The sequence below is a fragment of the Alternaria alternata genome (genome assembly GCF_001642055.1).
Source record: "Alternaria alternata strain SRC1lrK2f unplaced genomic scaffold CC77scaffold_1, whole genome shotgun sequence".
NCBI classification, from domain to species: Eukaryota; Fungi; Ascomycota; class Dothideomycetes; order Pleosporales; family Pleosporaceae; genus Alternaria; species Alternaria alternata.
The window spans coordinates 724,662-751,886 of record NW_017306190.1 but is presented as its reverse complement, the minus strand read 5'-3'; the positions used below and the strand labels follow the sequence as shown (position 1 = coordinate 751,886).

Here is a 27,225-nt window from a genome sequence, read left to right as displayed (position 1 = left end):
GGACGATAGAAGTACCGTAATCATGTAGCGAACGAGGAGATTGTGCAATTTGGTCGTAAAGCAAAAATGAACGCAAACAATATAGGAGATAGTGCTCGTGAAGACACACCCAATAAGAGGGTGTGGTCCAAGAGTGTAGTTGTACCCGGCTCGATCGCCAGACGTAACGACAGCTTTTGAGCTGACCATTTTGGAAAGATGAAGGACATGACGCTCCGGCGAACCAGCTGCTAGAGCTTTTGCTCATCTCTTGACCGACAATGGCATGATGTGATGCAGACTGAAGGGTCATATGGTCACTGTATAGTCCAGTGTCTGTCCCGCTTAAGCCTTGTTTTGTGGAAGACGCTCATGCCTTGATCGCGTTCGGCGTTCGGTTCGAACAATGATGGTTTTAGAAATTTCGTCTACTACGTCGGTGTTGACGCTCATCGTTCAATTGGCTAGTTCGGTTCCCAAAGCTTTCGCCTGCCTCCGCCACGGACTGGGCCCACCTTGGGGGCGGGACGAGAGAACGAATCCGGGTCTAGAGGCGCATTCGGATCATGACGAGGAGCTGGCGGTGCTCGGAAGACTGGTCCTGGAGGGACATATGCGCCACGCGGTGCAAAGTTTCCACGACCTCGAAAGGATGGTGCGCCACGACCTCGAGGCGACGGCATATGACCTTCACGTCCACCACGAGGGGACTGATGCTGGCTTGTACGTGCAAAATCGTTGGGGTCGAGGACGCGTTGGTTGTTCGTAGTAGCTGCGGGGCCTCGTGGAGCGCGCTTGAAAAGGACCTCGTCCTCGTCATCAGAATTGTCATCGGGCTTGCTCTCGACTGCGGGGCTGGACTTGGGTCGCTCTGCCGCTTTGGGTGCAGTGGGGGCGGTGCTCTTAGCAGCGGTCGCTTCGACTTCTATCTTGTAAATGGTCAGATGGTTTTTATACTCGCGGTCTTCACGAGCAACAGCATCGCGGAGCTGTTCGAGGCGCTTAGCGCGGATGCCAAACTTTTGAGCGATGGTTTGCTTGGCCGAATCATTAGTGAGGAGAATGAAGGACTCCAGAGCTGCATCGGGGTTTCCCTCTTTATTGATGCGCCACAAGATGTGGTTGAAGAGAGGCTGGAGATAGACGGGCACAGCGCCCTTGGGCGACTTGTCGCTGCGGGCGATGTCGCTGCTGCTGTGAGCGGCGCGACCGGGTGATGTCTTGAGCAGCGTGGCTGGCTTGTCGGCGTGTGTGGCGCCATGGGCAGGTTTAGATGCCTTGCTCGCACGCGAACGAGGCGACTCGGGAGTTTTGGACGCGTCCTCGAAACTGTGTGTGGAGCTGATGGAAGTGCCATCAGACATGTCGAGGGCGTTGAAAGAACTCTCTAGGTCTTCGTGGTAGTCGTCCTCGTCGGACTCGCTGTCCTCCATAGAGAGCAATGTCTCGGGTAGCAGGAAGTGCTCCACCTCTGCCCATGTAGTATACGCTTCATCCACGCCCTCGAGGATCACGCGGCTAGCGGCTTCGTTGGACGTGACTTCGTCGAGCCATTTGACGGCTTCGCGGGCATCGGCGTTGACGCGCTCGGTGCCATTTGTGAGGCGATGGAGCTGGGTGAGGGCTTGTCATGGTGTTAGTGAGGAGGCTGGGAAGCTGCGATACTATAGCCTACTGTGCAGCGGTACATAAAGGCGTATGGCGTCCTGGGCGATCCACTTGCGGATGCCGTCGCGGGTGCTCTTCTTGACACCTGCGATCAAGGCGGTATCATCGACGATACAGTTGAATACCTTGCGCTTTGGTGGCTCGGGTGCGCGCATGGCGGCGGCCTCGGGCTTGCCAGACCGCGGCGGAATGGTGCTGCGACGCATGCTTGTTTTTGATGTGCCTTGTAGGCGATGGTAGTGAGGGTTGTGGCAGCGATCGGTTATGGTGTGCGCGGTTGAGGGCAGACAGGTTGGTTTTGTGAACCAAGGTTCCGGCTTGAGCAGGCCCAAGTGCGGGTTTGTGGTTGGGCGCCAGGTCAATTTACAGCTGTCGGCGCAGTGTTTCAAGGCGAGCGCATTATGTTTGCGCTCGTAGGTGGCGGCGCGAAAGCGAGTGCATGTGAGTCAGTCTTGGGCATGGCGCAGAAGACCATGGTCGTTGGTATGACTGTCAAGGGTGGGCAAGTGAAGTTCGGGCCCGCATCACCGCACGATGATGAGGTGCTCACGCCAAGTGGGGTGCGCCACTCCCCCAGCCACACCATCTGAACAGGCAAACCAGTCTTACATTTCATTTCATTGGAAACATGATATCCTCCGGTACTCAGTAGCTCTCAACCTCTCTGGCACTGCTCATATCTGGCATCCAGCCCTTGGGGCGCTCGTTGCCACGCACAGTCAAACCGTATAGACCTTTCTCTACCTTGTCTACGCACTCGCGCATCACGGGCATCTTCTTTGTCTCTAATTCTGCTGCAAACTTGGATCCTCCTGGTGCGTCAAACATCTCGAGTTGCAGTCGAATCGCCCTCAGGTCGTCTAAGACAGTCCGTGGCTTCTGCGCCTCACTTGCAGCTGGTGCTTGCTCATCGATGTCCATCTTGTCGCCAGCGTCATCCTGACTGTTGTCTTGCTTGAGCCTTTTGTTTGATTCTGTTTGTTGGCCAGATGGTAGCTTGCCATTAGTAGCCATGCTCGTAACGGAGAAGCGCATGAGCTCGCCAGTCATGTCGCAAACACCGAGAATGTAGTCTTCTGGCGTGAACGCGATTGGTCCAGCTTCACCACTCATGGCAGCAATGCGTGACTTTGCTTCATCGTACGAAATGAGTGATTGCGTTTCCAGGTAGTGCTGAAAGCTGAGTGCTTCCATGAACTCTTGGTTGCCGCCCGTGATGTTGTGTGAGTAGCGGTAGGCATTGAGACCTTGGAGATCGGCAGCAATGTTCTTGTATCGGTCTTCAATCGTCTCCCAGTATTCTGCGTTTTTCTTGGTAACCCACGGTGGTACTGCTTGGCCGACGGCGCGAACCCTTGTCAGGTCAGTATCTATTTGGTGAGGTCATTACGAAGACCTACCTCTGGAGAGTGAAGATACTGCCGTATTGTTAGTATTCTGCTAGAGAGCTTTCGATCATTGTTCTATACATCTTCTTGCTCGATGCGGTGATGTCACGCGACGCCTTGATGATTCTCTCTCGTCGATCATGGTGCTCGTCTAGCTCTGCACGGAAGCCTTCGAACATCGCCACGAAAGGTGACGAAGCTTGGTCTGGCTTCTCGTCCGCCATTTCTGCGTCTCTTGATCGTTTGAAGCCCATGGATCTGCGTTGATAGTGAGTATATACATAATGTCAGCCAGGCGCTGGGATTGTCCGCTAGTGCACGTCCTCACGTGGGCGCTATTTCGTTTACGGATTAGCCACTTTCGGCTGCCCTTTCTCTAAGGAAGCCGACCCTCCCTATTGCCCCGAATAACATCAGATTTACCGTTCAGCATATCCGTTCGCGACCCTTTCTATCTCATACACTCAGTTTCCGCATGTATTCTGAGTGTGCTGGGTGTCTACTACTCTAATGAAAGCATGGCTCTATCCTCCTTTTTCCGCAGTCCACCATTGGTATTCACAACATCTGTTGTGCTAAGAGCCGTTTTCCTGATATACGGACTCTGGCAGGACGCTAATTCGCCTATGAAATATACCGACATCGATTACTATGTCTTCACTGATGCTGCTCGCTACATCTCGCGCGGCCAGTCCCCTTACGCACGAGACACGTATCGTTATACGCCTCTGCTTGCATGGCTCATATATCCTACTGTATGGTCTGGACAGTTCTGGTTCTCCTTTGGAAAGATCCTGTTTGCGGTCGGCGATGTGGCTACGGGATGGATGATGTTCCGCATCTTGAAAGAGTACAAGAAGATGAGCGATGAAAGAGCCTTGAAGTTTGCAAGCATCTGGTTGCTCAATCCAATGGTTGCGACTATCAGTACAAGAGGTAGCTCCGAAGGGCTGCTAGGGGTCTTCGTCACTGCGCTGTTATGGGCGGTGCTGGCAAAACAGAGACCGCTCGCTGGGTTCTTGCTCGGATTTGCAGTGCATTTCAAAATTTATCCATTCATTTACGCAGCTTCTATCGTCTGGTTTCTCGATGATACTCAGATGGAGGTGGAAGGAGCTGCTCAGGCGCAATCGGCGCCGTCGCTTTTCGGCCGGATGCGCAACTTTCTCAACCCTGCGAGAATATACCTTGCGCTCTACAGCCTCCTTACATTTGCGAGTCTGAACCTTCTCATGTACAGCATGTACGGGTGGCCGTTCCTTGAACACAGCTATCTCTACCATGTGACGCGTAGCGATCACCGCCATAACTTTTCGCCTTATAACACGCTTCTCTATCTAAAGTCCTCGCCAAAGCCTGCCAATGTGGGACCCGCAACACAGTCTTTCGGATTGGAACGTCTGGCGTTCCTTCCACAACTGCTCCTCAGCGCTGTGTTCACGCCTTTGGTGCTAGCAAAGAAAGACCTCCCAAATACGATGTTAGCGCAGACCTTTGCATTCGTTACCTTCAACAAGGTCTGCACAAGCCAGGTAAGTACTGTATCGTTTCACCAGCCCTGCGTTGACGTTAATCTCTTCTAGTACTTCCTCTGGTACATGATGTTCCTCCCATACTATCTTCCGGACTCGACCCTTCTCCAATCTTCGTCTATCGGCATTCCTGCGCTCGTCTTCTGGATCGTGGGCCAAGTTGCTTGGCTACAACAAGGCTTTCAGCTCGAGTTCAACGGCCATTCGACCTTTGTTCCAGGACTCTGGGTATCTAGCATAATTTTCTTCCTTGTCAATTCTGTAATCTTAGGTATCATTATCTATGACACCAAACAGAAAAGACCGCATGGAAATGTTGTGGTAGAGAAGAAAGCTTTATAGCAGGCTGTCAAGAATCGCGATTCGCACGCCGTCATACATTAATCAGCTCGCAGGAGGAGCTCTACTCTACAATCCAAATCTATCAGCATCTCTAACAGCGATACCTGCATTATGTTTGAAAGGGAGATTCAGCCTTCTTTTCTCCTTGCAACACCCTGTCGTATTCTTCCTCTTCCGCAGCCTTTACCAATATAGAGACGCCTTTGCCTGCATTCCACTCGGCATCCACCAAGACCTTTGTCAGGCTGCAGTTCCAAAAGCCTGACTTACAATACTGACTGTGGGGTTTCACCCACCTCCAGAGCAACTTGCACCCTTCGGGAACTAGGTCCCCGTTTTCATCTCCGAGGATCGTGATGCTAAGAATGTTCACTTCCACTCCATCGCCACTAGCGTTGCCGGCCTTTGAGCCCCGCAAACTGGCGACAAGCTTCGATGTCATCTCTGCATCTTGAGACGATATCTCTAGAGATTCAATCTGGCGCTGGAAGAAGTCTGCGAGGCCAAGTTCGTGAGCTGGAATGCACATAACGCCGAAATCCTCGCATGAATCGACAAGCTGGATTTGAGCGAGCTTAAGCGGCGTATGAAGCTGTATGTGAGAGCGTGAGGTAGATGACGACGGCTTCCAGTAACCGACAAAAGTCGAGGAGTTGGACGTGGTAGGGATGGCTACGAAGAGAGTATAAGGACGAAGCTTACGTAGATCTAAATCTAATTTAAAGCCCTACAAAGAGTCAGCGAAGCTTCTCATCGGTACATCATGAAATAGCGCGTGTAAAGCTCACCAGACTCGGCGACTTTTGTTGCATTTTTGTCGAGTTTCTCTCACGCCACAAGGCAGAGTAGTTTATGTAGGTAGGTTCTGTGACTTTAATGCCACTTACGTGAACGAGTGCAAGAAAACTTCCTTCGCATGCGTGCAAGTGAGATGATTGTTGGTCGGTTGAAACGCTTAGGATAGTGTGATGATGCTAAGTCTACGTTATTGGGCACAGCTCTTGAGGCATAGTAACCGTTGCAGGTACAGTGCCGGATAACCGGCGGGGTGTAGGATCTCCCAAATTTACCTTATACCGATATTCATAACAGTAATACTCGTCCTGTATTTTAAAAGATTTATTATTTATGTTCAGCTTAGTCTAGCGTATGCACAAAAGTAACTCCAGTAGCAATACTCGCCTTACACCGAGAAGAACACACCGATTATGTTCTTCTCAATGTAAGGCGAGTATTGCTACTGCAGTTCCTATCAAGCATATTCAAGCCTTCAACCGTCTACACCACCCACGTTTACAAACTTACAGTCAGCCTTGCGACAGCCATGCACCACCTTCCCTCGTTCTCCCACCCTCTTCTTTGCACATTCTGCACACCCACCAAGGTACTAGTTCTTCCCGCCAAAGATACGGCTGACTAGCTAGACCATAAGGATCGCGTCCCTCATGCCAACCCAGTCCGTGCTGAAATAACTGCCATTCTGCTTCCTTTGCCGATTTATGTATCTCGATTGTTGTCTTTTCTTCCGCCGCAGCTGCTGATCCGGTCTCAAAGGCTGTGCTTTCCAAGAACTTGCGTGATAAGGAAAGATCTTCTTTGGCCGCCTTTCCTTTGCTGTTTCTGCTGGTTTTGGGTTTACGCTTAGGGGCGACATTTGAAGTAAAAGACGGAATAACAGTAGCAGATCTCGTCCCTGAAGAGGATGTTGTAGTCATGTCATCGATCTGGTGAAGAAGTTCAGGATTGAGAGCCGTATCTGGTCCATTGTGTTCTTTGTTAAACTCGAATGCTGTCTTTGGCTTTTTGTTCGACCTGCGAGGCTCAGACGTATTTCTCTTGATAGCGGTGTTGTCAATAGTGCTTGTGTTGATTGCTGTGAAGGACGATGGAGAGGAGGTTGCATGTAGACCGACTCCAGCTTGACGTATTGGATCCGGATCGTCTACAAGAGAAGCCAGGAGCTCGGTTACATCTCCCATAATATGCTACTATAGAGAATGAAAAAGAGCTTAGAATCCTGAGTGTACATTATATGAAAAAATGACCTGTACTAATGTTCGCAGTTTCCAGGATACGTAGTCGGCTAACCATGTTTCTCATGCGTCGAATGCGGACGAACCAAATACCGGATTACTTGCCCAATCAGCCATTTCCTGTTTGCAATGGTATATCAAGCATATTACAGAATTCCCCAAACGTAGTCTGAATTTTCGAAATGTCGGACTCAGAAGTTCACATTTCGTCTTCTAGAAGGGACTAAAAGCGTCGGCTAAGGACTACTTGGCTATCATGCCATGTCTCATATCACTGTTCTTCTCCATTACATGCTCCACCTCGACTTTGACACCCACGTTCTTCACCACTATGATCTTCGTTTCCTTTCCTGCCTTGTCTTCACCCATAGCCTCATCCTCAATCTTGGCAACTGTGACACTAGAAACAGGAACAATACCCTCTCCATCATCCATCTCCTTGATTCCATACAGGATCTTATGCAGAAGGCTACCTGGAGCCACCAATTCTCGCTTGTAAGAGAAGCGCTCTGGATCTGGGACACCGTACAAAATAGCCTGGAGGACGCCTGTGTGCTTGGTATGAGTGGTCGAACTGCCGTTAACAAGCGAAAACGTTGTGCCATCCTTGGGTTGGAGAAACGAAGGAAGGGAATACGGCCATGGTTTGAAAATCGCTTCTCCCTTCTTCGTCTCTTTCACAGCCTCCACGCCGTTTTCTGTCTCCGACGTCTTGAACCCCAGTAATGCTGTGGGCATCTGTATGACCATGCTATTTTGCACTGGGAGGGGAATCGGACGGTACGAACAAGGGTCGAAGGGCGAGTAAGTTGTCATCCAGCCAAATTCTTCTTCGAGTTCCTTGTCAAAGACTGTTTCCTTGTTGAAGAGGTTTGAGCGAAGTGTACGGCGCGCGCACCGAGTAATGTGCTGACGTGCAGCGACTTTTGTGGCTTTGCGAAACATTGTAGTACTGTAGTTGATGCCAAATTCGAGTCTCCTCTTTTAGGAAGTTTCCACTTTTTGTCTCGTTGTAGTTCGGTTGTACGAAAATTGGTAGCACTTTGTAAATGACTTTGATGCTAGATGAGCAACGTATGCAAGGACAAGAATAAGTATAAGGGTGCAGAAGAGTGGATAGAAGCTCTAGTCACCAAATACCTCCTGTAAATGATTGCGTACAGCACTATTCGTGCACGAACGCAAGATTTGATGAACTCACAGTGCTTGTTCACTGCTTACTTTCACCACACTAGACCCATCCATAGCATGGGAACCATGGGAACTTGAGGAACCAGACGGGACAATTTATCACAACTTTCACACATTCGCTAGCGTAGGAAGATACCCGTGCAGAATCTGACGCAGTCCTCGCTGATATCTCAGCTTTCTAGGCGGGAGCCCACCACGATCCATGGTACCACGTGTATCGGTAAGACTCAGAGATTGCGCACCTCAGTTTGACACCCAAATAGCTCCCAGCCAATGGAAAAGAATCGGTACCGTATTGCTGAGTAAATCTTGCTTATGGTATAGCAAATTACATTACTAAATACGGGGACATATATACGAGACTGACACCGTTGTGCCCAACTTCAAATCAGCCTATGAGTTCGGCCACGATTAAACATCTAAACACAGGAACCGTACAATCATAGGAAAAATAAGACCGAAACTGTCCGATGTGTACAGAAAGAAACGATTGGGGTATCCAAATTTGCTCAAAACGCGTAGATAGACCTAGATGCGATGATGTGGTGGTATACGCGAAAAGGAAAAACGAGACCCTATCGCTTCCAAGGAATTATGAATAGGGATTATGACAGATAGTGGAAACTCGACTGAGACGATTGTGGAGAAAAGAAAAAGGGCGAATTAGGGCGTAGGGCTCAGTCACCATCCCACATAGGCGGTACCCACTCCTGTCCAGGGTAGCTAGTCGCCTTCATAGTGGGTTCGTCATCCTCAACAGCAGGCAACTCAAACACCGGTCTGCTATAACTTCCGCGTCTCTCCCAGCCTGAAGGTCCCCCAGTAGTACTACCACCAACGCTCCTTAGGCTGGGGACCTGTCCGCCACCAGATGCACTCCGTTCAAGCTCTCTGGCTCTTGCCCTTGCAGCCTCGCGCTCTAGCCTCTCACGTTCATGTCTTTCGCGCTGCTCTTGTTCGCGCTGGACGCGTTCCATGTGTGCGAGATTTTCTTGCTGCAGAAGCTGGCGACGCAGAGACTCGGCACCCATGTCCGGTGACGTGCGTTGGGGTGATGCAGCCATCGAGGCTGGTTGTGGGTGCTGCAGGATACCAATCGATGGTTGACGTGGTCGAGATCCTGGTTGTCGGCCGCGTGATTCATACTCCAGATTCGTCGTGATGTTAGGTGGTCGAAGTGCTTCTGGACGACTCTTGTTCATTCCGTCGTTGGGTACACCGAGACCATCGTACGACGGTGGAGCTTCATCTGGTACCTGCTCGTCATACTGTGGCACGACCCTTTGTGACGAACCATATCCATCATCTCGAGACGAGGGATGATGGAACTGTTGTCGTTGATTCTCGAATGAAAATGGTTGCGTACTGCCAAATCCAGGCCGCACAGGGCTGTGGGCGACCTTCGGGGGTGGAGGTGGCGGTAAACCGCTTGCGGTGGGATTCACAGGACTACCTATTAGCGTCGGGTCAGGCGACATGGGGAGAGGGTACGCTGCGGGTGGTGGAGATTGTCCAGGACGTATCGGCGTGGGCTGTACAGGAGTTGCATCGCGATGGACCATGGGCTGCAGATCGTGACTAGACTGTGTAACCTGTGATTCTGGATCAGGCTGTGAAGAGTGCCGGGGTAGAAGTTCTCTGAAACCGCCGCCCTGTGATTGAGCATGTGAAGGCACAGTCGTTGGCGTCATCTGTTCCGGCGATGCACGAGGCGATGGTGAGCTAGCAGCTCTCTCAGCCTGTTGCTGTTGTTGAGCAGTGAAGCGCTCTTGCATGTATTGTCCCTGACGTGCTCGAACAATCTCCTGTTCAGTGGCGCCCTCTGGGAAGTTGAGGTGCCATGGGCGGTCTTGTTGATGTACTTCGGAGATACTACTCATCCTTGGCTTCTGGTAACGCTGCCCAACAGGAGGTGGAGAAGAATTAAGTAAGGCTGGTGAGTTTGAGATTGGCGATACTAGAGACATAGTGCTTGCATCTGAGTGTGATCGACCGTTGGGAGGAGCTGGAGACTGTGCAGATATCTGTGGCGATACCGTTTGCATTCTAGGTTCCGAATCTTGACGATGAAATTGATTTGGTATGGGCTGCTGCTCCCGGTCAAGTGGGGATATAAAAGCCCCAGAAACAGGATTATACGCGGCTGGTATCGGAGGTGCGTCATATCTGGGCTCTTGCATAGGAGAAACAGGTGGTGGAGAAATAGGAACAGCTTCTTGAGAAGAGTGTTGAAGTCTGGGTTCGGACGCGTTATGGTAGGGAAGAGGTTGGGCATTGTTCGGCTGCCGTTGTTCCATGTGTTGGTCTTGCTGCTGTTGTAGGTGCAGTTGCTGGACTCGCGCATCGTCATTCAGCGATGACCGATCGTGTTCGTTGGTGAGTCTCCCCTGTTGCCGTAGTTGCTCGCGTTGTGCAAGCCAGGCCTGGTGAGCGAGTTGCTCTGGCGACGGGCCAGGATGTGTTTGCCGTTCCGATTGCTGAGTATGACGAGGATCCCTATGAACACTTTGCCTTCCCGCAGACTGCTGCCTCTCCTGTTGTCGCTCAGCCTGCGATACCTCATAGGCTCCCTGTGGAGGTATCTGCTGCTGTTTGTGCTGCTCTGCTTGTTGCCGCGCAGCTAAAGAAGCTGCGTAGGCTCCCTGTTCAGCTGAAGGTCGCTCAGCTTGAGGTTTGTAGTATCCACCAATAGGAGGACCCGAGCTTGGATGACGCATGTGGGGAACAGTGCTTTCAGACATTCGGCTTGATGATTGTGCTGCATTGCCAGCATTAGAAGCAAGAGGGTGGTGTGACTGCAAACTACTCTGCCGAGCTTGGTGTTCCATCGCTAGCTGCTTTGTCTTGAGGAATGCAGAGCCTTCTTCCGGACGCGTATTGGACATCGATTTCCGTGCCGGCGGCATATTTTGCACCTGTTGATACTGTTGAGGTGGTCCTTGAGAATTCATATGTGGTGCTGGCTGAGATAACCCTAGCTTTGGACCCATGGGTGGCTCATTACGCACAGTATGTGGCGGCAGTTGTCCAGGAGGATAATATGCCAAACCGGACTGTTGTGGCTTATATGTTTGCTGTTGTTGAGGCAGCCATTGAGATGGTGGAGGTTGAACAGGAGGGACAGAGGAGCTCCGTTGAGCCTTCTGTGCCTTCTTTCCTTCTTTTGACAACTTGGACTTCGCAGCCGGCCCGTCGCCGCTCACACCACCTCGATTGAACAAAGCTCCAAATCCAGAAAACCTTTTCTTCTTTCCATTTTCTGGTGTTCCTGACTGGGTTACTTGGTACGACTGAGCCTGGGCTTGGGGCATGGACGGTGGTTGTAGAGGTGGAAAACCATTTGAGGCACCAGATGTCATGGGCACCCTTGCATCACGATGCAAGTCGGTCGAAGGTACCACTAATGGGGTTTGGATGAACTGCGGTTGCTGACCCATACTTGGGCGATTGGGTGGCACGAAAGACCTGGGCTGTTCAGCAGGTCTCTCTTTGGACGCCTCTCTAGGTCGTGTGAACCTATCCATTACAGACTGAACCGGAGCACTATAGCTGGGATTGGGTGGAAGGGGCTTGGAATCCGAAAGCATGGTGGTGTTGCTAGTGCTCGGCGGGTGCTGAGAATTTGCTTGGGTTTTCCCGCCAAGGCCCTTAAACATGGATGAAAGTCTGGGTTTCGATGGCTTCTCTTGTTGTCTTGGTACTTGTTCGGCAGACGGATGTGAACGAGTAGTAGGTGGTCTGAACTCTGCATCTTGATGTCGAGGGTATTGTGCTTGCCTCTGCATCATCTGCTGATGATGTTCAAACTGGTTCCTTGGTACACTGCCCTGCGTATGCGCCTGAATCTCACGGGATCCCACTTGTGCCTGCGGGTAACTCTGAGCATCCTGCGAAACTGGTTGACCGGGAATCATCGGTCTCCTTTGCGGCTCATGCAACATATGGTCTGAGGGTTGATTGGTCGGTGGTGGTTGGTAACTGACATTAGGATTCTCAGAGAGCACCTGCTGGGAAACGGATTCGCCCGAGGGTCGCCAAGAGTCAATAGCTGGCTGAATCGTCTTGCTTCCAGGATTGATTGACTTGACAGCGTGGAAAATGTTTTTCGACGGGCTTGGTCCTGGAGCAGGCACTGGTTGGTACCGCGATGTGATTTGATCTGATGGCGGAGCCATGCTTGCTGGCGGGTTCATCGAGTACACTGTCTCCATATTTCGTGATTGTTGTGGTTGATGTCGGTGCTGCTCAGGAGCTGGTAGCACCTGCATTGCGTTCGAGGCTGCGGCCTGGTTGATCTGGTCTTGAGGTTTACCATCCTGGTCTTCAGGCCCTGAAACGAAGCTCATTGGCCTTTCAAAACTATATCTTGGATGCTCCCCATCACGAGATGCTGGTGCACTCCCAATGTCGGAGGTTGAAGATCTTGATGGCTGTGGTCGTGGCGCTGTTCCTGGTACTTGGAGATCTGCAAGCCGCAACGGCCGGCCACTCTTGTCTTGCACATCCTTGACAACTCCGTTGTGATCTGCATAAAGATCGAAGTCATCATCTCTGCCATTCGCTGTATGATCGCCATATGACGTTAAAACTTCCTCAGGGATCTGTGGTGGAGCCGCCGAAGGCTTCATGGTAGAGTCTGGTTGCATTCGACGAATGGTAGACGGGGTAGATCTTCCAGTAGATGTCTGTGAATATGGATTGTTGCCGTCGTCTGAGACCATGGCAGATATTTGCGAGAGCATGGACCTTGACCGCTCTGGAGCTGTTGTAGCATTGTTCGAGACCTGCAGTTGATGTGCTTGGTGTTTGAAGTCTGGAAAGTTGCCCTGGCCACGGAAGTAGCCATTTGACATTGTGGGATGAGAAATCTCGTCGTGCGGTTCTTCAGCCTTGGGTGTCTCGGGGCCATTCTGGGTGATGCGCGGAACCTGCGCAACGGGCGTTACGCGGTCGCTTTCATCTCTCATCTTATCAGAATCGTCTGTATCAACGCGCGGTTCAATTGTGGAGTGTCTGTGGTCCCATGATGTATCGACCAGATCAGATGCGGGATATCCTTCAACGGCGTTGACGCCCCGAGAAGGCGGCGTAGAGACGCGGCGCGTCGAGGTGTCGCTGTCAGCAGTTGCAGCATTGGCCCCCGCAAGGGTGTCGCTAAGCGAAGTCTCCCCATGCCCTCGTATTTGTTGCTGGGCTGGGGCTGCAATCTCGCCAATGGTTTCTGGTGGACTCCTTGCGTTCTCGCCGGGTTCCTCTGCAAACGTCGCTGCACAGGCTTGCGCGCGTTCGTCTGCATCCCCGAGACCCCGTGTGTTCGTGTCGGGCAGCTGCAAATCACTCTTGGCAAACCACACGGGGCTGAAGGCACGCTCTGCATCTGTCTTCTCAAGTTTTGACGCAGTTTGATCATCTTTGTCATCGACGAGTGTATCTGATGCAGGTGTTGCATCGCGCGCAACAATTACCTCGGCCTCCGATGAGGGAATCCGTCGGACTTTACCAGTACGAAAGGTATCATCAAGAAGACCAAGAGTAGGTGATTCAACATCGGAGGCGCGATCTCTATACCCAATTTGTCGCTCTGCGCTGGAAATCTCGTTGATCCTGTGATGAGGCAGAATAGGTGAGCTCCCACGAATAGACGTGTTGTATTCAAGCTCAACCGACGGATGTTTTGCAAGACTTTGAGGGTTTTCTCGAGAGCCTGGGGCGCCAATGGTATCTGCAGATGGTCGTTCAGTTGCAACGACAGCGTCTGGTTGCTGTGGGATCAGAACAAAAGGCGTATTCTCGTACTTGATAATTCCAGCTCCATGGGTATCTTCGTCATCCTTGATACCCATTGCTTTGTCATTAATGTTTGACACAGCACCAGGAGACGGCCCAACAGGGGGTAGCACAGGACTGATACTATCGGGCTTTTGCTTCGTTTCCAGCATTGGTAAGACAGCCAACCCCCTTCCACGAACGGGCTCCTTATCACTATCCTCATCGCTTACATCCATGTGCTTGTTGCTATACCTGAATGACTGCTGTAGATCAAGTTGCGAAGACACTGGTAGTGGATCATGGTTCAATTGCGGTGGTTGATCGTCATCATCCATGTCGTCATGCTCAACCCTCTTCGACGCTTCATCACTGAAGTCAAACTGGAAGCCATCACGTCGAAGATCACCAGATTCGGCTGTGGGCAGATCCGGTTGGAAAGATCCCTCTGGAGCACGCAGTAATATCTTATAGTCATCAGCTCTTTCTTGAGCACTGGACGGGGGGTCGTCCTCTGCGAATACTGGGCGATACTCGTTATTCGAATTTATCGTAATTGCTGCAGGCATGGAGTGCCTGTTGGGCACGATCGGAGGCGTTGAGTGTCGAATAACGGACTGCAGCATCCGATGACTCGCACTATCCTGACTGGACCTGCGTCGATAGTGCTTGGTAGCAACTTCGCTTGGAATAGGAGGAACAGGAGGGACATGGTCCGCTGTGTCTCTGTCCGGATTCGAAAAAGCACTCTTTGCTGGAGAGGGCAATATGCCTAACCGCGGTTGTGAGGAGCTTCGACGTGGCGGCGTAGTACTAAAGTACTCGTTAAGCGCAGTAGGTGGGGTGCCGACCCAAGAGTCTGGTGCATGGAAAGAATGCGGTCGACGTTCGCCCATCAAATAGTGATGGAGCTCACGGGGAGGCGAGGTCTTAGGTGTCGAGCTAAAGACCGATGGGGTATCTTTCGGTAAAGCTACACTATTCGGTCTGCTTCTGGAGCGACTGGCACGGCGGAATTGTGACGAGAACGAGAACCGACGCTTTTTCTTTTCTTCGTTTGGGGGTTCCTCACTCTTTTCTTTTTCCTTCTCTGTTTTGGAACGTATCAAATTCAGTCCTGTCGATGCTCTTGATCTTCGTGTCACAAGTTCGGGTTCTTCGGAGGCTTCGCGGGAAGAAGGCGCGGAGTCGGCCCGGGCATGAGAAGTCTGATTCACGCATCACATCAGCAAAAAAACGCTACTGTAAAGAAGCCGAGCCGACCTGGATTCAGACTTGAGATTACGTTCAAATGATTATGGGGCTACAGGCGAGGACTACGGTCGTCAATGGTAAAAGAACGAAAACGCCCAAAACAAGGTCATAAACGCCGCATTCGATGTCCATACGATTCCATCCAATCACCCACTGTAGTCCATGGGTCAAAAGAAAAGGTTGTCTTGGCATCGTCGCATGCTGTGTAAAGAGATGGATAGAAGAGATCATTTGTCTACCTTTTCGCGGCCGAAGCGACTCTTGCCTTTCGCAAATAATCCCTTAGCGCTAGTCATGCCCTTCCCGCCTAATACGTTGGCGGTATGAAGCAGGTCCTTGCCTTTGAGCTGCATCTGCTGATTTGCTATTCGTCCACCAAATCCTGAGCTAGCGGGTGCGGCAGTGGTGGGGGAGCTTGAGATCGCAGGGACTGGCACGCTAGCATTGTTATGCTGTTCAGTGCTCACATCGTGGCTGCTTGATCCTCCAAGCTTTCCAAATAGGGCCAGAGAACCAGTATGCCTATGACGTACCGAGCTTGTAGGGGCTCGCTGTACTGGGTAGCTCTGAATAGCAAGATCAGGATTCGCTTCGAGCGCAGAGTGTAACCAGTCATTAAGGCCATGATCATACTTCGCCCAGTACTCTCGGGTTCCATTGTAGGCATCGATTCGCTCAGCAGCTGTAGCCAGTGTTGCAATCTCTCGAGCGCCCAGAGGCTTGTCTGTGGTTGGCGACATAGGTGAAGTATCCTGCACAGCAATGGGCGCTGGGGGATCCCTAACGGGTGGCAGAATGGCAGGATGTTCCGTGGGCTGCTCGAGTTGTTGTTTTTCACTCAAGTCTGGCTCTTTGAGTGTCGGCGATGGTTCATGATCCGCACTGAAGCGTGGAGGGAGATCCACGGCTTCTGGATTGAGCTCCGTGTTGACAACATGAAGTCCCGGCGAGCGTGTGTCCTCTCGAGTAGGGCTAGTGATTGGGCTCGTAAGTGAGCGTGCATGATCAACGGGCGGAGAAGACGGTTGTGGTGGCATATCAGTATGACTAATAGAATCCGGTTTAGTGACCGTGACAGTGTGATCTGGGCCGAAGTATGAGTCGGGAAGAGGTTCAGACGACTCTTGGCGTTCCTGAGCTGCAACTTGCTCGACTGGGGAGGATACTACAGCTGCTGTTGATGCTTCTGTAGGGTTTGCTACGGGCACATCCTGTGCTTGCTCTTCTGGTGTTTGCAGTTGCGAGTTGCTTGCCTCCCAGCTGAATCGGTTGAGTATCACCGGTTTTGTCGGCTCCTCAGACTGAGGTAGAAAAGATACTGTCTTTCCCGACGGCTGATCTTGAGAGTGTTGTGCAGTCTCGTGCGAAGACCGACGAGAAGCGCGGTCTTCTTCCGCCCAGTAGGTGTCATACTCACTTGGCAGTATAGAGCTGGCACGATTGGCGCCGGGGCTAACGGGCGCAAGCGAGGATCGATTGGCTTCACTAGCCGGTGACGCTGGAGCCTTGAACGGACTGAGGCTTGCGACAATCTCCTTGCGCAAACGATCGCTTTCTTGGTCTTCAGCTGACGGATCAGTACTCAATTGGGGGTCAAGACTTGGTCGCTTGAACTGGCTCTCGAAGGGCTGTGAGGATCGGTCTTTCAGAGGTGCTGGTGGCGGGAATTCTGACTCTGGTGTATCCTTTGCAGGGGGAGTTGGTGGTGCACTTGAGTTGCTAGTGATCGTACGATCCAACTGAAGGGGTCTAGGGAGGTAAACGTTGCCGTGGTCGGTACGACGTTCCTGCTGCTGTTGGTTTTCGGATATATTATCATCAGCTCCCAGGGTCGTGCGTATAGAATTGACCATGGCGGCTCCAGCATCTCTCAGTGCAGCAATCGGATCGGACGTGTCCGTTCCCGCTGCAGATACGCCAGCGACTGGGTGCTTGGGCGTTGTTGGCGTGAGGTCAGTTTTATTGAGTGAGTTTGAGCCATTGGTGTCGAGGCTCAATCCACGATCTTGCTCACCGTGATCTGAGGGTGTCATAGCCGTGGTTGCGTACGATTCCCATTGGCCTGGTAGATGAGGGCGGAATTCTTTGACAGGACTGCTGTGTCTCGAATGAGTAGTCTTCGTTGGAGACCCCGCACGTGAGTTGTCATTGCTCCGTTCCCACGACTGAATACTATTCCTTGAGCGATTAGATTGTGTGGAGCCACGTCTTGACGAAGCTACCTCTCCAAATTTACCAGCCAACGCTTGCACACGGCCTTTGCTTGGAGACTCGGAGCGATCGCGCGGCAAAACATCGTCGACAGGGCTTTGCGCATTATGCGACTCCAGGAAGGTGTCTTGTGACCGAAGCTCTGCTGCACCGAGTTCGGACGCACCATTGTCTGGCCCGTTTCTCGCGGCAGTGGCGATGTCTGCTTCGCGAGTAGCATAGGCAGAGGATGGACCTTGGAGACCGCCCTCCATCGCGTCGGACGTCTCGTTGCTTTCCGTTGTAACAAGAGCGGATTCTGGTTCGGGCACGTCCCTGCTCGGTGCTAAGACAGGCGAACGAGCAGGACTGTCACCACGTGTGGGCGTAGCAAGGCCGCTGCGCGGTATGGAAGAGTTGGAGAAGTTGCGATTGTGACCTGGCGAGGGTTTCCGTGGAACGTGGTGCATTGGCTCGATAACATTGGCGGATGTTGGCTGGGTGATGGGCGTCGTAGTTTCACTAGGTTCTTCTGCAATAGCGGGCGTACTACCTTCGGCCTGGTTACGGTTCCTCAGTGCAGACGTTGCAGAGCTGGGTACGCGGCTCATAATTGGACTGATCCCCGACGTACTCCCAGTATTGCTTCTCAACAGGTCCGAACTCGAATCGTTGTCGTTTGATATGGGTGTTGGCGGAACCGAGCGGTTTTCATCAGCGCGAGTGAAGGCTTGGTCGACGACGGACCGTAGGCCCTGGTCATCCTGGGGTGACACAAGAGACTGGTCTTGGTGGAATTGCGGTTTGTCTTGGTGCGGGGCTGCTGCATCGTAGTCAGGCAGATAGTACTCGCTCTTGCGCTCGGCAACAGTTTCCATGGGCTGCAGCGATCTTCCACCTTCTGTAGGAGAGGTGATGTTGTCTCGTGTTGGGGAAGATAGGGAGTCCAGACTTGGTCGCGACGATTCTAGTGAAGCACGTTGCCGCTCCTCCTCATGCCGCTTGTAGATGTCCGCTGGCCTGATGAAGGGCAGCGGCTTGTCGGATTGACTGCCCTGACGAGATCGCGGGGAAGTCGGCGCTGGCATGTCTCCCTGGCCTATGCTGCTCTTGCGAGGAGGGAATTGGGTGTTGATGGGTGGAGTGAAATCAGCAGGGACCTGTGATATGCGTGTCTGAAGGGGCGGGGGCATGGCAGAAGGGCTGAAGTCGCCTCTCTCTCCTGTGTCGTAGCCCTGACCATAGCCACCAACATCTGTCTGTATCCGTGGCTCTTCATGCTGTTGGCCGTAATTGTGCTGGGGGTGTGGTATCGTCGAGGAGAAGGCGCGCTGTTCTTCTCCGTGCTCGAATGAATTCCTCCGGCCTTTTGGGAGAGGCGCCTGTTGCGAAGGGTCGGTGAAGCTGCGCGACGGCTGCTCTAGACGCTGGGCATAGTATCGCTGCGCCGGCGCTTGTGACTGTTGCGGCTCCTGGTTAACGCCGTATTCATCGTACTCGTCATAGTCGCCCCAGTCATCGCCATCATAGGCGTTCTTCTTCGCCTGCACCCATTTCTTTGTTTTGGCACGATTGACGTTGGTCTTGAATGACACGGGCTGGCCTGCGGAGAAGGGCGACGCGCTCCGGTCGCTAGCACGAGTCAGTCTATGAATGCATACTGCATGTGTATAGTTGCCACCTACAGTGGTGACCTAGCTTCTTCCGCCTGGAAGCGGAATGGGCCGGACATGCTGGAGTAGTATCAAAGTCGGGGTATAGGATATGCACACCACTCTAGCTCTACTAGGGCGGAGCCCAAAGCCAGCTATATCCTACAGCGCATGCAATCCAGGGAGGTGAGAGGATGTCTACCGAGACAGACACTGCGACAAAGATGCTGGCTGGGTGGTGCGCGATTGCAGCACTGAGGGGGTGGTTGACAGCCGGAGCGATGGTGATAGACAGCGTGGCTGGAGCAAGGCGGGAGGGACTGGCTGCGGGTTCGACCAAGCTTCCGGGATAACGTCACCTGCTGCGCGTGCTGAAGGCCCGACCTGAAATGAGACCAAGAATCGCCCACCCACGGTAGAGTTGAAATGAGCAGAGGGAGGAAGAGTGACGGCAGTGAAGCTGCAATCCATCAATTTCGTCACAGCACCAATTCTCCGCGCGGCTTGACGGCTTTACGGCTCAAAGGCCAGTGCCACTATCGGATTGCAGCCCCGTCAGGTGTGGCGCAGACGACAGCCCTAAATTAGGACGTGACATGGGCCACGTTCCCCAATTCACCCCAGCCCGCGCTTCAACCCTCAACATATTCCACTTTTTGCTGCTCGACCTCCCCCCACGGACAACTCGATCCACTAGCACGCACGTCTGCGTCCCCCGAAATCCTGTCCAACGCTAGAGTGAAAACTAGTGACCGCAGTCATTTCCCCTACGCCACGTACCCGGGCAGACTTCCGCGTCGCATCAGAACACCCCTCGGCCTTGCCATTGCTGCCCTGATACTACGAGAGACGCGGCTTGAGCATTCCACCAACTGAGCGCACATCCGTCTTCTACCCCGGTGCAACTTCCACCCTTCCAGCGCATCCGCATCCGCACAGCCTCGCTGTTCTGCCGACAGGTGGTGTGCGCCTCCCCTTTTCCGCTTACCCACAACACAACAAACCGTCGCCATGGCCGTATCGATACAAGACCGCACCGACGAGTTCCGCTCTATTCTTGCGCAGGCTCAGCGACGGCAGGCACAATCCAAGACGGGCGCGCAACGGCAGTCGCTCCTCACACAGCAAGAGAAGGCACAGGCAAATGCCAACCCACGGCGTCAACGCTCCGAGTTTGCGCGCAATGCCGCAGACGTTGCCCGAGGTGTCGCAAGCACCATGCAGAAGCTCGAGCGCCTCTCACAGCTGGCCAAGCGCAAGACGCTTTTTGACGATCGGCCCGTCGAGTTTGACGAGCTCACTTTTGTCATCAAGCAAGATATGACCGCCCTGTCAGGCCAGGTGCAGGCTCTCCAACAGATGAACTCCAAGCAACACCCCAAGTCGAAACCTGGTGTGGATCAAGAGGGAGAGCACAACAGCAATGTCGTGGGACTGCTAAAAGACAAACTACAAAACGTGGGAATGAACTTCAAGGATGTCCTCGAAGTGCGGACAAAGAACATGCAGGCATCGCGGTCGCGCACCGAACAATTTCTGTCAACAGCTGCCCAGCAATCCCACAGCAGCCTCGAGCCAGGCAGGACCGATTCCCCGTTATACCAAACACCCCAGCGAGGCCGCTCTCCTGGAGGTTTTGGCCGCAATACTAGCGCAGTGCAGCAAGACCTACTCTCGCTCGAGCCTTCCGGTTCGTCGGCTCTGACGCGAGGCGGTCCCCAATCGGATGCACAGATGCTGCTGATGGAAGAAGCTCAGCCCCAGAACGCATACATTCAAGAGAGAGGACGGGCAATCGAGTCGATAGAGTCTACCATTCAAGAGCTAGGAGGCATCTTCAGTCAGCTCGCCCAGATGGTATCTGAACAAGGAGAGCAGATCCAGCGTATCGACGCCAACACTGAGGACGTTGTAGACAATGTCGAGGGTGCCCAACGCGAATTGATGAAGTACTGGAGCCGTGTGCAGGGTAACAGGTGGCTTGTTGCAAAGATGTTCGGTGTGCTAATGATTTGTACGTGTCTTCCATCTCCAATGCATGATCAGAAAGCTAACAAGGCGCAGTCTTTTTACTCTGGGTACTCATTTCCGGATAGATTTGCGCTTCAATGTTATGGCATGTTCCGGCGTTCAGGAAGACTAGAGGCACCATCACCAGCTCGGTCTGGCATCGTCCTGGTAGAGAAGCTGTTGCATACAACGCTGCACTCTTTTTCACTTGTATCTATACTTTTTTATTGTTTGTTCCTTTTGTACCTACGCTCCCATGAACACCATTACGTCATGAGCAGGCCGGTTAAGTCACTATTAATGAAGCTTATTTCTCTTTCACGTGCAACACCTTGAGACTTTTTATCCCGAATGTGGGGGTCTATGTATCCAGTAGCCCGATCCATGTCTGTGCACTATCCGATCTTCACTTGCGGGCCTTGGCTGCATATGTACAACATGCGGGTCGGTACATGGTCGCTTAGAGTAGTAGCAGCATCATTGCGACGATGCTCGGAATGGACAGCTTTTACTTTTTTGTGAATTTGAACATGTCTTCAACAGAGTGCTGTGACGGGTGCACATCTGCTTTTGCTCGACGGGAGTACGCGCCGAAGATCATCACCACCACATGCGTCATCGATCAAGGCAACGGTGCGATCGACCATGGGATGAAACCAAACTGCGCGGTTATCCACATTTACGGCTGCTCGCTGTGGAAAAGTCTTTGCGCCGTATCACCAACGTCGCAAAGAAAGTACATATGACCGGTGACTCAAGGATGCCCCCGATGTCCGCCGCTAGTATGTACATCAGCGCGACCAGTCTTGACGTCGGAACGGGTGGGAACTAAGCTGCAATGCCGAAGCTATACGTCAATCACTTGGTGAACTACCGGGTAAGTACTCCGGCTACACCGCTACGAGTCGTAGGAAGACGGTTGACAGGCGCCGAACTATGCATGCCACCTCCAGGAGAGGCCGGAGGTGATAACAACGGTTGTTAGATCGTCACTAGGTCGCCCCATTGGCGGTGCGAAAGCTGGGAAGTGCGACATGACGAAAAGAACGGCGCAACATCGGCCGGATAGCTGCGTTAGTTTGACGGGCGCAAACTCATTAGCGGCCTTGAACAGATGTCATTTTGGATTCGGGCGAGTGGGATGGCATGCAAGCGACATGCTGAATGCAGCATCAGCAGATGATCCACCTGCTGCAGAGTGGGCGTGTGGGCGTCTTCTATCTCACTAGCGCCCTCTCCTTCCATCCGTATGTCAACCACACTCTCACACCGACTTGCGACCTCGACACCTGATCCGCCCTGTCTCTGCTGCACCCCTCCGTTAGTCGCCCAAGATTGTGTGTGCCGGCCCTTGCGCCTCTGACGCCTCTGTCCTACGCAAAGAGACACAACCCCTTCGCCGCCGCCCGCATGTCTTGGTAGCGAACTCTTGACATCAACCAACAGGCAAGTGCATGCGCGCTCCGGCGCAATGCTTGACCGCATATGGGACGAAACCGCCGCACTCGGCACGGCACCCATATTTGACGATGCTGTCTATCTCTCCGAAGCCCTGGGCCTGCCTATAAATCAGAATGAAGACCATCTCGACGCTGAGTTGGCCCTGCTTGCTCGCGAATCCGGTATCCCGGATCCTTATCGCTTCGTACCCCCGCCCAAAACCATTTCTCGTGCAATCTCGACTATGACGTTGGATAGCGATCAGAGAAGTTCCCGCTCAATTCACTCCCAGGAAACACAGTCAACAAGCTTCACCTCGGCGCCTTCCCGGACATCAAGAGACCATCTATTCTCTAGCGACGGCTCAACCACGAAGAGAGTACCCACAGCGCTTCCACAGCCTACATGTATTGCCGAGAACCCTACAACCGTCGCTGAACGTCCTGAGTGTGACTTCAAATCAAGGCAATCATCGACACTGTCCATCGCTCCTTCTGTCGTTTCTAGCTCGACATCGTCACGGCAAGCGCACTCGCGGAAGAAGCGTAGCTCCGCCATCTTCTCCATGTTCCGAAGAGACTCGGGGTATGTCAGGGTCAGTGAATATTGTAACCCTCTTGCTAAAATCTTTCCAGTAGCACTTGCACTACGTCGGCCTCACACCACAGACACCACAGCAAGCCACGAGGCGCAAAGCTGGCATGCGGTCACACGTTGTCTGACTACGATACCCGCGCGCATATACAGGAGGCGTCAAAGAGAGGCTCACATGTTACGCCCGAGTGCTGTGGAAGCGTAATACCGCGCTCAGTATTGGAGATCGTTCAGACGAAAGAAGAGACTAAGCCTGCTATGGATCATGCTGTCGACCTGTCTGACTCCGCTTTCCGTGACTCTGGCTATTGTGAGATCGCAATATCAACTGCCGACCCGCCACATCCAACCAAGAATCTTCCAAGTTCAGAAAAGCCTTCTGCTTTGGCGCAAGTCCCAGCCAGACGCAGCCGGCACGAGGCGATCAATATTGACTCAGCGTTGGCGAACGAGGCTTTCAAGAGCTTCAGGACACAACAAAAGGAGCAGTTTGAACGTGTTTCTTCTTTCGAGTGCAATCAGAGAAAAGCTTTGTCAACGTACCATCGGTGCTCGATGGTGCTTCTAGAGGCGCAATATAGGATCAAGAGAGAGGAGCGAGTTGAAAAGGTATGTGTGAATCGAACTATCGTGATACATGTCAGATGACTAAACCTCTGCAGCACAACGAGGACCTCGAGCGGCTAGAAGAACGACAGCTCCTCGCTGAACATGACCTTCTGAAAGCGCAATCCCAGGAAACACAAAACGTAGCAACAGCATTAAAGTATATCGAGGCTTACTGCTTGGGTACAAGAAACGATGAGGAGCGCGCGCATACTGTGTCAGAAGAAGACTTCAAGAAGCTAGATCGTCAAAGAATGATTCAACAGGATCTCCCAAGAAAGCACGCGAGTGCGATCAACGTCTTACGGGCAAGGCAAGAGCTGGACACAAAACGAAGGATAGAAACGCAGGAAGCTGAGCTGCAACAATTACTTGTAGATCATGAAAATGAAAAAGTCAGGAAAGAGGCTGAATATCAGAAAGAGTTGGAGAGGCTTGACGCAGTCATTGAAGTGAGACGAAAGAGGCTGTTGCAGAGGTGGGATCTCAAATTTGAGATGTGGCGACGAGACTGGGAAGCGCAACACAACACGACTCTGACGGCGGAACTCGAACATGAGGACTGGCCGTCTCGCAAAGCGGATCATGCCATTTCCATACCCGAAGCAAGTTCGCTTGCTCGATATGTCAAGGCTGCAGCTTGAGGCAGCGACATGTCTTCCCCTCAGGTTCTCGTACATATTCTTTCTCAGATTCCGCTTTTGATGTTACCAAAGTGGCTTCACTCTGGGCGTCGTCATCATTGTTGTTATCGTCTTACAGCGTGGCGTTATATCGGGCACGGGCGCCGACATGGAATCATCTTCCATTCTTTGCTGCATTGGCGGGTTTGTATCTTCGCGACTATATACCCCTTTGCGCACACGAACACGCGTTTCCTCCATTTTTTTCTCGGATATTATATGCTAGATTCCGCATGTAACAGACCAAAAATCTCGTTTGGTTGGATAGCTAGATATACAATGTTATGTTGTACTGAAACTCCGTCGACGACGAAGCTTGAGATCACTACACCACGTTCCGGGTCCCAGTTGCGTAGTGACCCAGACTTTTGGGTGCAGAGAAGGCTCACCCTGACAGTTGGGAACATCTTTTGGGTGGGGTGCAGGCGGCCCAAGCTCCAGACTGTCTGCATAAGCTGCTACGAGCGAGGTGGTGGTGTGGTAGTCTAGACGGACTAGTGTTAGCAAGCCAGTCGCTCGGAGCAGCTCTCCGCCCTTGCGGAGCATTTTCCCGCCCCTACGGCGATTAAATAGCGAACGAACGTCGTTCACTAGAATCGACGGCTTGGCATGAAGCTGACCGAAAGAGGAAATATGCGTTTATCATGCTATGGTGTGAGTATCGGTTCCCGCAGGCATGTGCGAAAGATGGCTTTTTTTCTGACATAACATTGTGAACTGCAAACAGAATTCATGGCATCATTGCGAGGGTAGCAGAAGAGGTTTGCAAGTAGTTGAAGATGTAAGATTGCTATATGGGTATCATGCTAAATCGTAACTCGTAGAAACATCACTATCCTTCAGACAGCCTTCCAAAATGCCCATTGGCTTTTGATGCCGGTCGTGCAGCAGTCGCGGCCGACGATAAAATCTCAGCCCCGAGTGAGATCGCTGTTATATTGCTCGACTGGAGCTAGCATATCCCATTGCAAGCCCTCTTGGGCATCCATCGCTGGTGGCAGATGATCCAAGCCCATTGCTACATCCATCTCATTATCGTCCTTTAGAAGTGAGAGCTGATCGAACTGCTGGTCAAAGAAGCCATGATGTGCATCCATGGCCTTAGGGTCAGGGTAAGGTAGCATGGAGGTGTTACCTTCCATGAAATATTGAACCGGCGTCTCTGGCATGCTTGGCGTAACAGAGTCGAACATATTCATCGAATCATCGAAACCACCAATCCAGAACTGTCCTCCACTAATGGCGTCACGCTCTTGAATCATCTCCTCAATCTCATCATCGGGGATGTTGTGTTCGGCGAGCAGATGACGTCGTAGATCACGGTCCATGTAGAAGCGATACTCACATGTCTTGACCAAACAAGGGATCTCTCGGCCTTGTTCATAGCCAACTCCAGTAAGCATGGTCAGCATCGAGGGCTCTGACTTCTTCTTTGACTTTGCAGCTTTTCGCAACTGTTTGCGGTTGCCGAGACCAAGGTGATGTGTCCGTACGTGCTGATCGAGAGACGACTTCGCTTTGAAGGAAGCGCCGCATGCATTCTCGCCATTCCAGGCTTTCAGATCTGCGTGTTTGGAATTCTGCAGAGCATCTGATGTACACGAGTACTTGAACTGTTTATCGTGGACGGTCTGGATATGGACAGTGAGGTTGTGTTTCCGGTTGAAGACACTCTCACAGCCTAGTCTGGGACAAGCATACTGCGATTGTTCTTGTGGGTCGCCATGTGCTGTGTCGAAGTGCGTCTTTAGATTGGATGCAGTCTTGAACTTCTGGCCGCACTCTGCACACACAGGTGGGTGGCACTCACTCGTGTGCGCCTCTAGCTCTTCTTTCGTAGCGAATGACGGAAGTTGCGCGGGAACTGTGACTGTTTCCCCAGACTCGGTCTGCATTGTTTCCGGTTCCGTACCAGTCACGCATAGCATGCAGAAGTGACCCTGCTCTTGCGTGTATGCGTGTGCCCTTTGCATATGCCGTTGCAATGCCCCCTCAGTCTGAAAGCCACTCGTGCATCTCTCGCCTGTCTCTTCATCCACACGAGGGCAGGTGTAGGGCTTGACTTCCAGGTGCTGACTCTTGATATGTGCCTCTAACGCCTTCGCCTTCCTGAACGCTTCGTTGCACGGGGGAAAGTCGGTGCAGTAGAACTTGGACTCGTGGACGTCTCGATGCCTCTGGAGCCTGCCATTGGAGGTGAAACTCTTGCCACACCCATTCCAATCGCATGTGAACGTTCGCTCGGTTGCCGGGTCGCTATGGGCGTTCTTCAGGTGGCGCTGCAAGTGGTCTTTTCGTGGAAACGTCTTGTCGCAGCCGGGCTCGGTGCAGACGAACGGTCGCTCCTTGTTGTGACTTCGCATGTGCGTCTCGAGGCGACATGGTCGGTTGAAGCGTTGCGAGCAGGTTGGACACACATAGTTCCAAGCGCGGCGAGCCTCGCTCTCAGCCCTTAATGTGCCGTTGTCGGTGTAATTGACCTTGTAATCGGTTGAATCGTCTGAAGCATAATCCTGCTCGGCAGTCTTCTCCGCAGCACCTCCGGGAATGTTAGCTTTTGGTGACAACGTCATGGTGGTTGGGTTGTCATACCTTTGCGAGACCTCTTCTGCGGCAACGTTCCAATATCCTCTGTGGGTTTCCGTTTCGGAGCCATAGCGATGCCTACAACTTGCGGGTTGTTTATGATAAGCGGCTCAAGGATGCGGAGAACCATGGACGATATTCAAGGTCCACTGTATTTTTCGGATGCCAAGAGTTCTTGCGCTAGCGCCGACGCCGACGCCGACCCCTGCGATTTCTGATCGCGAACTTTCTTTACCGTCGCATCGCATCAGGCATACACAGTGCACCCCATCTTTCACGCGTAATACTCTACACAGCTTCACAAGACACAC

General features: G+C 52.4%; 8 protein-coding genes across 8 annotated transcripts; 3 read left to right on the top strand and 5 right to left on the bottom strand.

The window, feature by feature from the left end:
• Positions 1-443: 443 nt before the first annotated feature.
• On the bottom strand, positions 444-1,802 carry CC77DRAFT_923991 (hypothetical protein; the record flags this gene model as incomplete). Its single annotated transcript, XM_018533778.1, has 2 exons — positions 444-1,603; positions 1,655-1,802. The coding sequence occupies 2 exons, from the start codon at positions 1,800-1,802 to the stop codon at positions 444-446; spliced, it is 1,308 nt and encodes a 435-aa protein (XP_018391363.1).
• A 490-nt stretch (positions 1,803-2,292) lies between these two features.
• Positions 2,293-3,259, bottom strand: CC77DRAFT_1003971 (Translin; the record flags this gene model as incomplete). The annotated part of the gene is made up of 3 exons (XM_018523236.1): positions 2,293-3,001; positions 3,048-3,065; positions 3,117-3,259. The coding sequence occupies 3 exons, from the start codon at positions 3,257-3,259 to the stop codon at positions 2,293-2,295; spliced, it is 870 nt and encodes a 289-aa protein (XP_018391362.1).
• A 162-nt stretch (positions 3,260-3,421) lies between these two features.
• CC77DRAFT_15846 (GPI mannosyltransferas-like protein 1) lies at positions 3,422-4,964 on the top strand. The gene is made up of 2 exons (XM_018530346.1): positions 3,422-4,567; positions 4,619-4,964. Exons 1-2 carry the CDS (start codon positions 3,554-3,556, stop codon positions 4,907-4,909), a joined length of 1,305 nt encoding a protein of 434 aa, XP_018391361.1. The 5' UTR covers positions 3,422-3,553; the 3' UTR covers positions 4,910-4,964.
• Positions 4,929-5,869, bottom strand: CC77DRAFT_978335 (hypothetical protein). Its single transcript, XM_018535998.1, has 2 exons — positions 5,698-5,869; positions 4,929-5,636 (listed from the first exon to the last, which is right to left on the bottom strand). Exons 1-2 carry the CDS (start codon positions 5,719-5,721, stop codon positions 5,019-5,021), a joined length of 642 nt encoding a protein of 213 aa, XP_018391360.1. The 5' UTR covers positions 5,722-5,869; the 3' UTR covers positions 4,929-5,018.
• A 2,556-nt stretch (positions 5,870-8,425) lies between these two features.
• On the bottom strand, positions 8,426-19,540 carry CC77DRAFT_15385 (hypothetical protein). The gene is made up of 3 exons (XM_018530322.1): positions 19,029-19,540; positions 15,393-18,975; positions 8,426-15,107 (listed from the first exon to the last, which is right to left on the bottom strand). The coding sequence occupies exons 1-3, from the start codon at positions 19,073-19,075 to the stop codon at positions 8,811-8,813; spliced, it is 9,927 nt and encodes a 3,308-aa protein (XP_018391359.1). The 5' UTR covers positions 19,076-19,540; the 3' UTR covers positions 8,426-8,810.
• Positions 19,541-20,006: 466 nt separating this feature from the next.
• Positions 20,007-21,091, top strand: CC77DRAFT_925062 (syntaxin-5; the record flags this gene model as incomplete). Its single annotated transcript, XM_018533839.1, has 2 exons — positions 20,007-21,009; positions 21,060-21,091. 2 exons carry the CDS (start codon positions 20,007-20,009, stop codon positions 21,089-21,091), a joined length of 1,035 nt encoding a protein of 344 aa, XP_018391358.1.
• Positions 21,092-22,355: 1,264 nt separating this feature from the next.
• On the top strand, positions 22,356-24,416 carry CC77DRAFT_15348 (hypothetical protein). Its single transcript, XM_018530321.1, has 3 exons — positions 22,356-23,030; positions 23,081-23,648; positions 23,702-24,416. The coding sequence occupies exons 1-3, from the start codon at positions 22,477-22,479 to the stop codon at positions 24,287-24,289; spliced, it is 1,710 nt and encodes a 569-aa protein (XP_018391357.1). The 5' UTR covers positions 22,356-22,476; the 3' UTR covers positions 24,290-24,416.
• A 701-nt stretch (positions 24,417-25,117) lies between these two features.
• On the bottom strand, positions 25,118-27,030 carry CC77DRAFT_952141 (hypothetical protein). Its single transcript, XM_018535406.1, has 2 exons — positions 26,921-27,030; positions 25,118-26,867 (listed from the first exon to the last, which is right to left on the bottom strand). The coding sequence occupies exons 1-2, from the start codon at positions 26,982-26,984 to the stop codon at positions 25,240-25,242; spliced, it is 1,692 nt and encodes a 563-aa protein (XP_018391356.1). The 5' UTR covers positions 26,985-27,030; the 3' UTR covers positions 25,118-25,239.
• Positions 27,031-27,225: the final 195 nt, after the last annotated feature.